General features: G+C 26.6%; 1 protein-coding gene across 1 annotated transcript in view; it reads left to right on the top strand.

Annotated features, from left to right (window-relative positions):
- LOC136092183 (NADPH--cytochrome P450 reductase-like) overlaps positions 1-15531 on the top strand; it is a 39893-nt gene continuing 24362 nt past the window's right edge. Inside the window, exons 1-2 of the mRNA XM_065819920.1 lie at positions 1-438; positions 7355-7615. Of these exons, the coding sequence (XP_065675992.1) occupies positions 219-438; positions 7355-7615 (481 nt within the window). The 5' untranslated portion in view covers positions 1-218. The remainder of the gene's footprint in view (positions 439-7354; positions 7616-15531) is intronic.

Below are 15531 nucleotides of genomic sequence, written 5' to 3' on the forward strand. Positions count from 1 at the left end.
AGTTTGAAAACATTACGTAACATAAACACGTAAACGGTTACCCGTGTTTTTGTTTCAGGCTGCCCCCTATCGTTTGACAAGTAAAAAAAAACTTATGACAGCTAATTAGTTAAAGCAAATATTTTCAACTATAAAAAATAGTTTTTTTAAAACATCATTGCTTCAAGTGGTTCAAGATTTCAATACGTTGAAGAAACTATATTTGTTGTCCTATCAATATGGAAGTTACAGACGTTTATGGTTTGGGGTTTATTGATTCCTTATTATTGATATCTTTTCTTAGTTTAATATTTTATTATGCATTTCGAAGAAAAGATAAAGTTAACGGAGCTTTCAAACTTAAAGATTTCCCTGAACTAAAGAAATTAAAAACAAATTCACCAAATGATGTTGTTAATGAAACTTCAAATGGATTTGTTTCCAAAATGATGAAGTCAGGTAAATTTTCGGTGTTATTGATAATAATAGCATATATATATATATATATATATATATATATATATATATATATATATATATATATATATATATATATATATATATATATATATATATATATATATATATATATATATATATATATATATATATATATATATATATATATATATACATATATATATATATATATATATACATATATATATATAAATATATATATATATATATATATATATATATATATATATATATATATATATATGTATATATATATATATATGGCGTAGGCTGAGTAGTAGGCTGAGTAACTGCTGATGTATAGGTACATGTTATATATATATTTTGCACCCGTAGTATTATTATAATACCCTAACATAAATACATTAAAACCTATTATTAGCCACAATTGGCCTTTGCCATTGGTTGATCACTAATATCAATTACTCCTGAAAACAGAATATTAACTTTGCAACTTACTTTACAGTAGATGGATTTATTTATTATTTCCATGATATACATGGTCTGTTCACAAAATTATTTAGGCATACGTGCCATCTGGTGTCTTTTCAATTTTTTCTTTGCAGAGAAACCTGAAAGCAGTACATTTGCATAATGAAAACATCAAGCTATCCATCACCATTGCCCATTCTGGGTATCTAAAAGAGAACAATATGGATATACTACTTAAGGCAATCAAATACAACAATTATCAATGGCACTTCTGGGGAGATCTTAAAGTTATAGGTATCTTAATGGATATTCAAGCAGGATTGTTGTTTCATTTGCTTATTGGACAGTCATCCACAATGAAACACTACAGTAAATGTTAATGGGCACTAAAGTCTACAAATGTTCCAAGAACAAACAGTGTCAAGAATGTCTCTTTTGTTGATCCGCAAAAAATCTTCCTACCACCTCTCCAACCTGAACTTGATTTAATAACGAATATTTTTTTAATTATGTGGCATTTAAGGTGGTCCAAGTAGTTGTAATGGTCTTATTTCGAAGCACTGCGGAAAAGCATCCTTTATTCTTTTTTATTAAATTATATTCACCATCACATGCTTTCACTTTTTATGCAATATGGGGCTGGTAAGTCATTGGAATTGTGACCTTTTTTCAGATGTGAACTAAATCATTAGACATTGCTTTTGCACTGGCTGGAACTGTTTGTTTCAAGGGTTTGTGACAGGAGTCAATTACAAAAAATTATTATTAAAAAAAAGGAAAGGATTATTAGCAAAAAAGTTTCTGTGTGTTTGTTTGATTATTAGTTTTATTAAATTTAATGGTTGTTAACAAAATTTTATTAGAAATACTGTTGCTGTTTAAAGTCTTGTCTATAAAATCAATCAACCAAATTGTTTTAAAAGATTTACATTTACCATAATATATATTTACAAATAAACTTTATACAATATACGGGAGATGGGGGCACCTTGATCCTTTTTATGGTTTATGGTCGATTACTTGAAAACCCTTGCAGACAACAATACTAATTCCAATACTTTTAAAAGAATATTTATTCATTATTCAAATCAACAGGCTAATTTTGGTCCAAATAATATTTAGTAAGCTAGAACTTTATAACATCACCTACAATGGAATGCGGTACCCCATATATGGGGCACCTTGATCTGCACTATGGGGCACTTTGATCTTATATACAGTTTTTTACAAAATCAATAAAAAGTTGGGAATAAAGCATAATTAAAAACATAGTTCTTCAAATTTCTGCCAAGTGATTTACATTTAAAGTTAAGTGAACAAATTTTTTCATCAGAAATTTTAAAAAATGTTTGCAAAAACTGAAAAATCAAAATCGAAAATCAAATGTCAACCGACACAAGTTGTGCCACCATGCTGCATTGGATCGGGAAGCTTGCAGACGATATCATCTCAATACAGTTGCTCACTGATAGAGATGAATTTATACGATTTTTAAATTCATAAAATTGATTTTTTGACAAAACAACAACGAAAATAAATAGCTGGAAGTACAGGGTGAGGCAAAAGTCCTGCTACCATTTTGATTGCACGCCACCTTGGTTATGTTGCGTTTAGATCAGTTTCGTTTTAAGCATTGTGTTGTGTAGACACTCCAGTTTTGTAATGGATAAATATACGCCACAAGAACAAGCAGAAATAGTGACAATATTTATCGAAAGTGATTGTTCCATTATTGCTAGTCAGCAGAAATGGCGTAAAAAATATCCTAATTGTCCAGTGCCCCACAAAACCACAATTTATTGATTACATGCCAATTTTCGACAGTACAGTACGACAGCAGACAGACCTTGTTCTGGAAGACAACAGACTTCTTGTAAAACTGAAAATGTGGCTCTGGTGCGGGATAGTGTTGAAGAGTCTCCAGAAACATCAATTCGGAGACATGGTTCCCAGTTACACATTTCTGCACGCAGTTTAAGGCAAACTTTGAAAACTGATTTGAAAATGTTCCCGTACAAAATTCAATTAGTCCATAAATTGCTACCGGGAGATCTTGATCAACGAGTTCAGTACAGTAATGCAATCCTAAGGCTGTCTGGTGAAATTGAAGATTTTTTGTCTAAATTGATAATGAGTGATGAAGCCCATTTTCTTCTCAATGGCCATGTCAATGAACAGAACAGTCCGTTTTTGGGAACAACGAACCCTCAATTAATTCATGATATATTATTGCATCCACAAAAAACATTTGTATGGTGTGGTATTCATGCTGAAAACATCATTGGTCCCTATTTTTTTGAAAATGAGCTAGGTGTTCTGTTACTGCTGAACGGTACCAAGACATGATTCAAAATTGCCTGAAATGGAAGTGCAAGGACTAGAGGACATGTGGTTTTAGCAAGATGGGGCCACAGCACACACAGCCCGTTCAACAATATATTATTGAATGATATTTTTCCACAAAGACTAAATTCGCGAAATGGCGATTTAGCATGGCCAGCTAGATTTCCGGATTTAACAGCACCAGACTTTTTCTTATGGGGTTATTTAAAATCAAAAGTTTATGTAAATAAGCCCCAAATGATTCAACATCTTAAAGACAATATTCGTCATGAAATTGAAGAAATTCACCCTGAAATGTTACAGTATGTCATGAAAAATGCCTCAAAAAGAGCCAAGAGTTGCATAGCGAATAACGGTTACCATTTAACCGATATAATTTTCCAATCATAACGAAAAAAAAAGTAAAGACTAAATAAACTTTTTATGAAAACCAAACTTACTTATCTTTTCTTCGAACAAAGTTATCGGCAATCAAAATGGTAGCGGGACTTTTGCCCCACCCTGTATATGATAGTAACTTATGATGTCACACAGATATAATTATAAAAAGATGATGTAGCACTAAAAGATCAAGCTGCCCCACAGATCAAAGAACCCTTAACTCCCCTATAATTTTAACATATAATATACTAAAAAAATTTATTATATATGATAAACTTTACAAAACTTTGATGACATAAAAAAAAAAAAAGTTAATAAATAAAAAAATTTAATTTTAAAAACAATTAATTAAAGTAAATATAAATAAAGTAATATAAAAGTAAAAGCCTTGCTAATATAAAAACTAATATAATATTAGTAAATATAGTTTTCGAAAAGATAAAAGATAAAAAACTTAAGTTTTTAAACTCGTATTTGAACTACTAAATAAAAACTTGAATGTTCTCAAAACTTCAGGAATAGCATGCAATTACACGCCATTCCTAATGAAGCCTGTCTGTCAATAGCTACCTTCATTGTTTTTATTTTTAACTTATCGGCTACTAAATCATTAGCAAGTTGCTTTTGTCTTAATGTTGTCTTTCTCTTTTTCCATAACTAAGCTTTTTGCAAAAAGTTGACTTATGAATACATTACTATAATATTATAAATCTAAGTGTAAAGTTTAAAAAAAATAGTAAACATTTTATTGTCTGGACATTATTTGGTTTTATAATAATCTTTACTAGCTTGTGTGCAATATTTACTAGTTTAAGTGCAATCTTTCCAAAGTATCTTTAGTTTGATTTTTTAATTTTTTTGGTAATATTTGAAATATTCAAAATATACATTTAATCTATTGAAAAATCAAACATAAATAAATAATTAAAAAAAATTGTTTTATGTATATTTTTATTTATTACATTTAATGGCTACAATTAATTTTAAATTAATTTATCTAATTTAACAGCATTATTTGTTTTAAAATAAATATATCTGATTTAACAGTCATCATTTGTTTTATAATTAATTTATCTGATTCAACAGTTATTACTTGTTTTAAAATTAATTTATCTGATTCAACAGTTATTATTTGTTTTAAAAATAGTTTATCTGATTTGTTTTAAAATTAGTTTATCTGGTTTAACAGTTACTTGTTTTAAAATCAAACATGATTATTTGATAAAGTACATTTAATAATATGTCTTCTAACATAACAAAATAGCCTTTTTTTTTTACTACCTTTTGATTTTCATTAAAAAGTTGTTTAAAAATAAAGTTTAACTCTTTTAGTGCTATGGTAAAATTGCAAATAACCAGAGAAGTCAAGGGTCTTGAATAACTGACAACTTTCTAAAAGTTAAAGCTAATTAATCTAATTGATTTATACTGAATAAATAAATTTATCTAACTAAATGATTAAAATTTTCAAACTGAATATATAAGCTTATCAAACATATGAATTACAAACTGATTCATATTTTTTACCTTACATAAATGTTAGAATTGTTTAAAATACTGCTTTTGAAAAGCAATTACCCCCAGCTTGATGGTTATTGGAAGCAAAAGCTGAGCCAGTGACAGCAGCTTGCGGTGTTAAATTATTTAATAACTTTTATAGAGTATTCAAGATAACAGTTATATATTAATAGAATATTCAGGACAGCTAATAAAAAATTATTTACAGAGGATTCAGGAAAACAAATAATTTCTATTTAAAATATAACATGTTTTTAAATTAAAATAAGACATGCTCTTAAATTAAAATAAAACATTTTTAGGGGTGTCAGCTAAAAAGCCTACCTTTTTGTTTTCATCTAGTAATACTGTTTAATTTCCTTGTAATTGTAAGGAAATTTGGATAGCAAAATAATTTAAGGAAACATAAGAATTTATGGACACTTACTGTTTAGTGAAATTGAGATATATTCTGTGTCAATTCTTCCTGCATCATTTCTAAGCATTTCCTAATATTAATGCGTTTCAAATAAAATGTTTTACTAAATATTAATGTGTTTCAAATAAAATGTTTTACTAAATATTAATGTGTTTCAAATAAAATGTTTAGTTCTCTTTAAAGGGTTCCCAAACTGCTGAGACAAGTTTTGTTCATATTAAAGAAAATGTTAAAAAAACAAACATTTTTGCTAAATTTTTTTGATTAAAAATCAATTAATAAATGTAAATCAATAAAAACTTGTGTTTGAAAATTATGTTTTAGTAGTCTTTAATATTCTTTATATTCAGTGTATTCAAATAGGTTTCTTAATGCAGTGTTGACACTATATTAAGAAATCAAGTCTTTCTAATGTGAGTAAAGTAAAGAAAATTAAAAAAAGAAGTGGAAGCTAGTCATTTTTAGTGATAAAAGTTACTTTGAAGTAATAAATAGAAAAAGCAAGTTCTTGTTAAAAGATTTAAATCAAAAAAATATGGTACTCGCTTTGTTTAACCTAGGTTGCAAAGTGGCAACAGGAATGTTGGTGTTTAGGGCTGGTTTAATTTTAACAAAGTAGAAGTGTGTAACAGGTCAAATTAATTATATATACAGATGCTAGAGAGCTGCATGGCTCCATCAGTGGACATGCGTCAGTGATTGATCGAAATGAATGGTGACAATTTCAAGAAGATTTAGTGCCTGCTCACATAACACAGTAAAAGAATGAAATAAAATAAAATAGATTTTTTGCCCTGGCCAGCTTGCTCAACAAAGTTGAATCCAATCGAACCTATTTGCGCTCGGATGGACAAAGCACTAGTCAAGGTGCAAATGTGATCCATAAATAGCCTAAAGCAAGATTTAGATACCATTTGGAGAAGAGTTCCAAGCAAAATCTGCAATAAACTTGTAAAGTCGATGCAAAAAAGACGTGCTGCTTGCAAAAAAGCTCTAGGGAGATTTTTTAACTACTAGCTTAGATATAATTTTTGTTGCTTTAATTTTTTATATATTGCAGTTTTTTTATTGATATTTTTTGTTATTATTTTTGATAACATTTTTATATACAATTTTATGTTTTAGCATGCTATCCAAGATGCAAGATTTTTTTAAAAAAGATTTTTCTTGCAAATAAAAATTTGTTCAATACCGTCTTTTATTTCATGGTAGTTTAAATATACTTTAAGCAACAAAGTTTTACTGCGCTTATTTTTAAAGTACTGTACTCACTAACATATATATATGCACACATACATAAATATGTATATATATATATATGCACACATACATAAATATCCAAAAAAGGGTAATAAGTAGAAATATAATATAAAATATATCAATGCTGTAAGATCCAATTAGAATTAAGTTGTGGACTAATGCAGGAAAAACTCAATCATCAGAACCACAATAGATTCACCAATTAGGTTTTGATATCATTGCCTGTAGTCTAAAATAAAAAGACTAAATTAACTGCCATAATTCAAAGTACACATATACATAGTTTTGAGTTATAATAATATGAGATTTTTCTGCCTGAGAATAGCTTTAGCATTTAAAGCAGAATTAGTTCAAAAGTTAAATTAGAACTGAAACTGCAAGAACTGCAGAATAAAAGTAACTTACAAAATACAAAAAATATATTTCAAAACATTAGTTATTCCAAAAGCAAAAGTATATTTTAGGAACAACCCTTTGCTGATTTCTTGATGATTTTAGCATTTTTACTGAAACATTAAAAATAAGTTATTATTTAATTTTTAGAAAAAACAATAGCTATTTTTTATGGGTCACAAACTGGAACAGCAGAAGAGTTTGCTAACCGAATATCTAAAGACAGTCATCGCTATGGCCTAAAAGCAGCTGTATTTGACCCTGAAGAATTTGACATGTCAGACTTAATCAACCTAAAAGAAATACCTAAGTCTTTAGCAGTATTTTTACTTGCAACTTATGGCGAAGGTGATCCAACTGACAATGCATTACCACTAAAAGAATGGCTTCAAGAAGATCACGATTTAAATGGTAAGTCGTAGATTTAGTTGTTATTTATTTTATGGTTTTATAGTAGGCTTCATCAAAAAGGGCATAGATGTAAACTTGTTTTTTGTTTCTGGAGTGGTGAGGGTTTTCTTGAGTTCTAACTTATATATTTTTCTTAGTGTATATATAACTTTTTCCATTATTTCTTGATGATACTGCTCTATAATTTTAAAAATTTCTAAAAATAACTGTTTGCAACCCTTTACTTACTGCACACTATATTATTAAAAAAACCTTACTGGTTCTGAAGCGCAAATTTTTTGAAAAAATATACTACAAAATATCAGTAATACAGCTGTGTCAGAATAAGATTTTTGTTAAATTTTTAATTTTTCAAAATAAATTTAAAAATGTTTTTTATTTATTTCTAAAACTCGATATTAAAAACAAATTTTTTGAATTTTTTTATAAAATAATATCGCAATTTGACTACGAATATAGTGCAGCCAAAGTAACTCCATTTAATATTAGTTAGTTTTAAGACTTTAATTAACTACATTAAAATTTTCTTGAGTTGAGTTGAAGCAATAAGGAAATTTAAAGATCTAAATTGATTGTAATGTCAAAAAAAAACACGCACAAAAAAACCACCAAGTCTTCCTAGGAAATGCATGTGGTTTTTTGTCTTGTATGTCCATGCATGAGTATTTTATTTTAGACAACTTGGTCACAGGCATTTGCAAGTTTTTATATTAAGCATTACATTTTTTAAAGAGGAAAGCAAAAATATAAATTGCTATCTGTTTGTCAAATATTTTTTTATAATTTTACTGTAACAAGTATATATTGTCCCTATATGAAAACGTCTACGTAATGCATGTGTATACTTTAATCAACCCTCGGAATTAAGAAAAATGAGGTCGGCAATAATTTGCCGACCTCAATCTTTTAGATGTCGGCAGCAGGTCCGCAAAAAAAATTTGATACAAAGGTCTTACCGTAAAACACAGAAACAAGGTCGGCATTTTTTTGCTGACCTCAAACACTTTTAGGTCAGCAGTTAGGTCGGCATTGCCTAATGCTGACCCTAATTCCAAAGGTTGTTTAATGTATTACTTTCTTTATTATATAAATATATATTTATTTTTTTTCTATTTAAATTTATTTAAATTTCCTATTTTGTTAGTTTTGCTTTTCTTGTTTTTAAAGCTGCAATGCTAAATATAATAAAACTCGCAAACAGTTGTGACCAAGTTGTCTAAAATAAAATACTCATGCTTGAACATACAAGATAAAAAACTGCACAAGTTTCCTAGGAAGGCTTGAAACACTAAAAAAAAATAACAGACAAAAAAAATAAAAAGCAAAAATTTCATGCTGAATTTTTAGATTAAAATATATTTGGGTGAATGTATATCAACTTGTTTGACAAAATGAAATAAATATTTGTAGTATTGAGATATTGGCAATATCTAAAAGCCATGCTTATTACTGGCTGATTAGTCCAGAAAAGTTTGCAATAAGTTTTCAGCAATTTAAATGTTAAAATAATATAATTGCGTTTACTTCTTAAAATGTTTAAATTACACTAATTTGTACTTTTTAAATTATAATTGACACTGTTGTGTTAATGCATGTGTGTTCTATTTTTTAACTGCAAAAATGTGTTTCCTACAGATCCAATAGTGTGTAAAAAATTGCATCAGCTATTACAAGGAGTAACATGACTGATAGGAATGCTAATTCTGATATTTTTAAATGTTTAGAACCTTCTTCTCTTTTTTCTATTTTTAATTGTGTTTAACACAGCGATTTACCAACTGCACTTCCAAAATCAAGAATCATTTTGAAACATCTTTGAGTGTTGAAATATAAAAGCTCAATGAAATATAAAAGCTTAAAACAGTGTAGTTACATAATGTTACAAGTTTTTAAAAATTTTTTGCCCACAGTATATTTTTTAATTGTTTATTAATTAATTTTCTTTGCTGATTTTCTACTAATTAAAATTTTTATCATCGATTGCTTTAGAGTTATAAATTTTTTAGCGCCAACCGCCATATGAGTGCCAGTTAGCACTAAAATAAAATTGTGCTTTATTGTAGATTTCAGGCTTGTTTTGGATTCATTGTCTTATCCTTGGTCTCTTAATTTTTGCAAATCAAGACTTACTTTTGCCAAGGCATTGCAATTTAAATGAATCATATCTGGACCTTTCTTTTTCTCCTTCTCTTTAATGCAGAGAAATCACTCCATAACCTCCCAAGTCATTTAACAATGCATGATTTGTTCAGTATGAGATACATCTTTCCTAGTTACATCATATGAAAAGAGCTAAGAATAGTATGACTTTAATCTTTTTATATATATATATATATATATATATATATATATATATATATATATATATATATATATATATATATATATATATATATATATATATATATATATATATATATATATATATGTATATATATATATATGTATATATATATATGTATATATATATATATATGTATATATATATATACATATATATATATATATACATATATATATATATATATATATATATATATATATATATATATATATATATATATATATATATATATATATATATATATATATATATATATATATATATACATATACATGAATCTGGTGTCCCATTGGTAATTATCACAAAATATTCAGCATCTTTCACTTCTTTCATAACTTGGACTAATGAAGCACATTCACCAATGAGTTTAATTATTTAACTTAATCTTGGACTAATAAAGCACATTCACCAATGAGTTTGCTTTGTGATTTCCAAAAGAAACAATTGGTCTACATTTTAAATCCTTTATTTTAGTAAAAAGCATTAATTATCTTGAGATAATTCAATATTTCCTTGTGATAAGTTCAAAGCAACTTAAAAAGTTCCTTTTCTTAAAACTTAAAATGTTAACTTTTTAAAAATGAGGAACAAAAAAGGACCAAGGATGGAACCTTGTGGTACCACAGAAGTTATTGAAAATGGAGATCATTGTTATCCCTCAAGAACAACTTTAAAACTGCGTTTAGAAAGAAATGAGTCAATAATTTTAACAAACTTTCCTACTTATATCATATGAAAAAAGCTAATAGAGAAGAATAGTATGCCCGACTTTAATCTTTTGATATATATACGTATATGGGTCAGATCATTATATTTCAACCAATTTCAAGAAAACTTTGTGGGGTACCATCTCTGATTTTCCTGATTTTTACATATCATTATCTAAATGATGTAAATAGGTTAAATGTGCAATTTCAGAGTTCCAAGTGCAACGGTTTAGAAATTATAGCCTTACAAACACTCTCAGGTAGCCCCCCTCGGTTCCTCGAATGGTAAAAATAGACAACTTTAAGGCCTTAGAACTTTTTTCGAACTTTCAGCAAGTGGCTCATTTTTTCTAGAACTATTTTCTAGATATTTCTGTCTTAAAATTTGTGATTTTCATTAGCTTGTATCATGTTAGAAAAAAACTACAGCCTCCTAAACTTTGAAAAAATTCTGAAAAATGCTAAATAAAGGCAAAATGAAGTTAACCGTAGTATTTTTCTATTTATCAACAAGTCCTTACATGTTAGTTTTCTAATTAGCTACAATGGTCTACAACAAATTGGCAAAATATAAGCAGCTTGTTACATTTTAGAAAACAGTTTTATCTAATCTAGTATTTGTGTGTATATATATATATATATATATATATATATATATTATATATATATATATATATATATATATATTATAGGTTATATATACGTATATATATAGATATATATATATATATATATATATATATATATATATATATATATATATATAATATATATATACATATATATAACCTATAATATATATATATATATTTATATATATATATATATATATATATATATTTATATGTATATATATATATATATATATATATATATATGTATATATATATATATATGTATATATATATATATATATATATATATATATATATAAATATAACCTATTATATATATATATATATATATATATATATATATATATATATATATATATATATATATAATATATATATATATATATATATATATATATATATATATTATATATATGTATATATATATATATATATATATATATATATATATATATATATATATATATATATATATATATTCTTGATTTTTTTAATTGAAAGTTTTCACCGGCATAATATTTGTATCTAAAGTTATTTCTTTGTTTTCTATTCATTTCATTTAGGTTAAAATTGAAATATTTGCAGTATTAGACAACCTATACTTTTAGGTTATTTAAAGTTTAAGTTACATTTAAAATTAGATTATTCTTAAAGACATTATTCTCAAATAACATTTTTGATGAAAAAAGAGCTAGTTTGTTGCCCAAAACTGGATAGCAACTCTTTTTGCACTACAATATTCCTAAACTTATAGAATTTTTTGCATAATTGATTACTGCAAATAAAATTACATTGTGTTTGGTAAGGATTTTGTATTTTTTACCTAGATTTACCTATAGTTCTTCATTGTCCTGTAGGACAACGAAGAACTATAATAGTGTTGTTGTTTAACTGAAAAACTGCTAAAATATTTATTTCATTTTTTTTAATTTTAATTTTTTATTTGTTTTGTATTCTTGCAAGTTGAACAAATCCACATTTTTTTGGGTGCATTTTTATACAAACACAGGAATAGTGTTACCATTCAATCTTGCTGTTTGGACTATCATGTGCAATCATTGGATAAAAACTTGGTCTCTGGCAAAGACAATATTTTTGCTCTTTCAATTTGTTTTTTGGGTGATTCTTTTCTGCTTAGTAAATCTGGAAATACCATTTTCATAAAAACACAAACTTTTTCTAATAATAATAATGTACAAAAAATCTAATTGCTTTAAACTCTAAATAATAATGTATCTGTCTTTGTGGGTCCATTAATTCATACATAAAAGTCACAATACAATCTACCTGTTACATAAATCTGGTGCTGCATTTGATTTATGTTGTTTTATAATGTTGCCATAAATATCAATTGGTCTACCTTTATCCCCTTTCCATCATTCAAGGCTATTCATAAATTTAAATGGTTATTTGATTTTTAATACTCCAGCCCCATGACATTTACAATTAACAAATAAATCAGTGCTTGCCCTTAAAAATGGATTTTTAATGTTGATGCATAATCCAGTACCAGTTAAGCAAAAGTTTTTGTACTCTGTTGCTGATAGAGTGTTGTAGCACTTTCTGGTGTGTTCTTAATTTTTTTTACTATTGATAAAATTTAACGATGGGTTTCCAAAATTGATACAAAAAGCTTGCTTTGATATTGAAGTTCTAATACAGCCCGCTCTATGTAAATACCAAGTTTTATTATCATTTTGTGTTGTTGTAATCATAGCAACTGTTTAAATTGCTTTTGACTTTATCTAAAGAATTACCTACTGATAGATGGTTTAAATAGGGTAAGGGCTCTGGCAAATTTGTATGGTTATCTTCATCAGTTGATTACCTTTTACTGCCATTAGTGATGTTTGATAACGAGGTTATTCATGTAAACACTGCTACTTAGGGGGAAATTCTTAAAAAGAGATTCTAAATCTTTTTTATTTTCTTGTGATAGTTGGTTTTTGCAAGCTGTTTCCTTTTTTAGTTCCAGTTGAACAATTCTTTTATTTCGAACAATAGAGCAGCCAGATGACTACGTGCTGATCATAGTCTGGTCATACAGGAGCAATTACCGGTCAATATCCAGCCTTTTTTATGTTGTGCAACCCTAAAGCTGTAACAATTTTGTTTTTATCCTTGTTGCTGACTTAGCAGAACCTGTAAATATTAATCTGTTAAAATAAAAATTATTCAATCAAAATCGAATTTTAGTAAGTTTATAAAATGTAAAGCTTATAAAATATGGAATAAAAAATGACTATTTTTATGAATATTTAACCATAGTTTTTAAATAACTGTAGTCAGTGTACTTACTTGTATTACAATAAAAAATATCATGAAAATGCCCTGGAATAAAGAAGTTGTATGCTTCTAAAGACTTATATGCTCTTATGTTCTCTAAAGGTAAAAGGACTGGGTGTATCAATATGATATAGTTGTATATCATTAAATAATTTATTAGGAATCATTGCCATGTTGTGTTTCTTTTCAGTCATCAATAGAAAATAGATCAGGCAAAATCAATCCATTTCCCTAAGTTAATTTGTCATTTTATTATACTTGGTCTTCATTATTAAAGGGATCCTCAAGTGCAGAGACAAGTTGTGTTCATATCATAGATAAACATTAAAAAATAAGTTAAAAGTTAATTAAGCTTCCAAAACAAATTATTGAATGAGATATTAACAAAAGCATTTGTTGTTTTGCCATTATACTTCCTGTTGAGAACCTAATTTTAGGCTCTCAAATCTGCATAATTTTTTCCGTTAAAAAAATATCTGGTTTCAATAATAAATGTTTTTGCTCACCGCAGAGTTTTTCAAACTCAGTTCAGTTTTACACAATCAGATTGGGTTTTCACCTTCATATTTGGTCTGCGTTGGTTCTAAAAAATGTTTGCTGTAGCAAGTTTTTGTTTTTTGTTTAACATGTTGTTAAGTATTTGAGTTAGAAATAACTAATATAATAAAAATAGAAATTAAGCGAAGCGAACTTTAAATAAGCAAGATGAATGTTTGTCTTAGTAAATAAGTAATCAATTTTTTTATATAGGACACTAAGTAGTACACTAAGTAGTAACACTAAGTAGTAACACTAAGTACAATATAATCCAACATAGTTAAATTTTGGAAGATTTTTCATTTTGAAATTTAAAAAATAAAAAATTTTGAAAAATTTTGAAAATTTTTTCTTTTTTTAATAAATTGGAAACCGTTTTAAATTTTTTTTTTCATATTTTTAACTTATGTCTATAATAATTTATATTTCTAATTCAAAAGAGCATTTTTTAAATAATTTCTTTTTTAATCTATTTTTTATTTTTTTATTTTACTTGAATTTTGATACTTTATTTTTCTATACAATGTTCTTATATCCGAAGATATTGTTGGCTTATCATAGGAACAGCCACAAATAGTCATTTAGACTAATCCAAAGTAGTGTCCATTATTGACCAACATTTTTGTATACCGAAATACTACTCAAGCGAGTTAGCGGTGGCAGGATTTGAACTCATATCGTACAACAGTCTGGGTTTTAAACTTTTTGTTTGACGCTCTAACCAACTGAGCTATCCAGCCACAAATATTAATATATATCTTTCAGATATATATATAAAATTGAAATTAAAAACTTGAATCTTATATTTTCGTTTAACTGCCAAAGGGAAACCCCTTTATTTTAAACCTGATATAAATAATTTTTTTAAAGAAAATTTTTTTTATTGTCGTCAAATATAAACACATTAATCAGGCCAGATTTAAAAATTAAAAATGGTCAAAGAGCCGGAACTTTCCTTCGTGATAATCAAAATGGTGTTAAAAATTAAAAAGTTTTTTGTTAATATCTCATTCAATAATTTGTTTTGGTAAGTTTAATTAACTTTTAACTTATTTTCTAATGATTATCTATGATATGAACACAACTTGTTTTGGCACTTTGGGATCCCTTTAAGAGTTTGAAAGTATTTTGATTTACTTTTGATTTCTTATTTTAAAGTTATTTATATAATTAATATTATATTTATCAAAATATATAGAATTAAATATTATAAAAGTTATATGAAAACTCTATTTTACATCAGCAAAAAAAATGTTGTGCTTTTACCGTTATATATCAATGTTTGTTTTTATACTGCTGGAACCACTTTGTATTGGGTAAGAAAAACAAAACTGACACGTTGTTTTTCTTACTTATCTATAGTTATTGATCTTTTTTTCCAGGAAAACTATATTGGTATTAGTTAAT

Source organism: Hydra vulgaris, chromosome 15 (genome assembly GCF_038396675.1).
Source record: "Hydra vulgaris chromosome 15, alternate assembly HydraT2T_AEP".
Lineage (NCBI taxonomy): Eukaryota > Metazoa > Cnidaria > Hydrozoa > Anthoathecata > Hydridae > Hydra > Hydra vulgaris.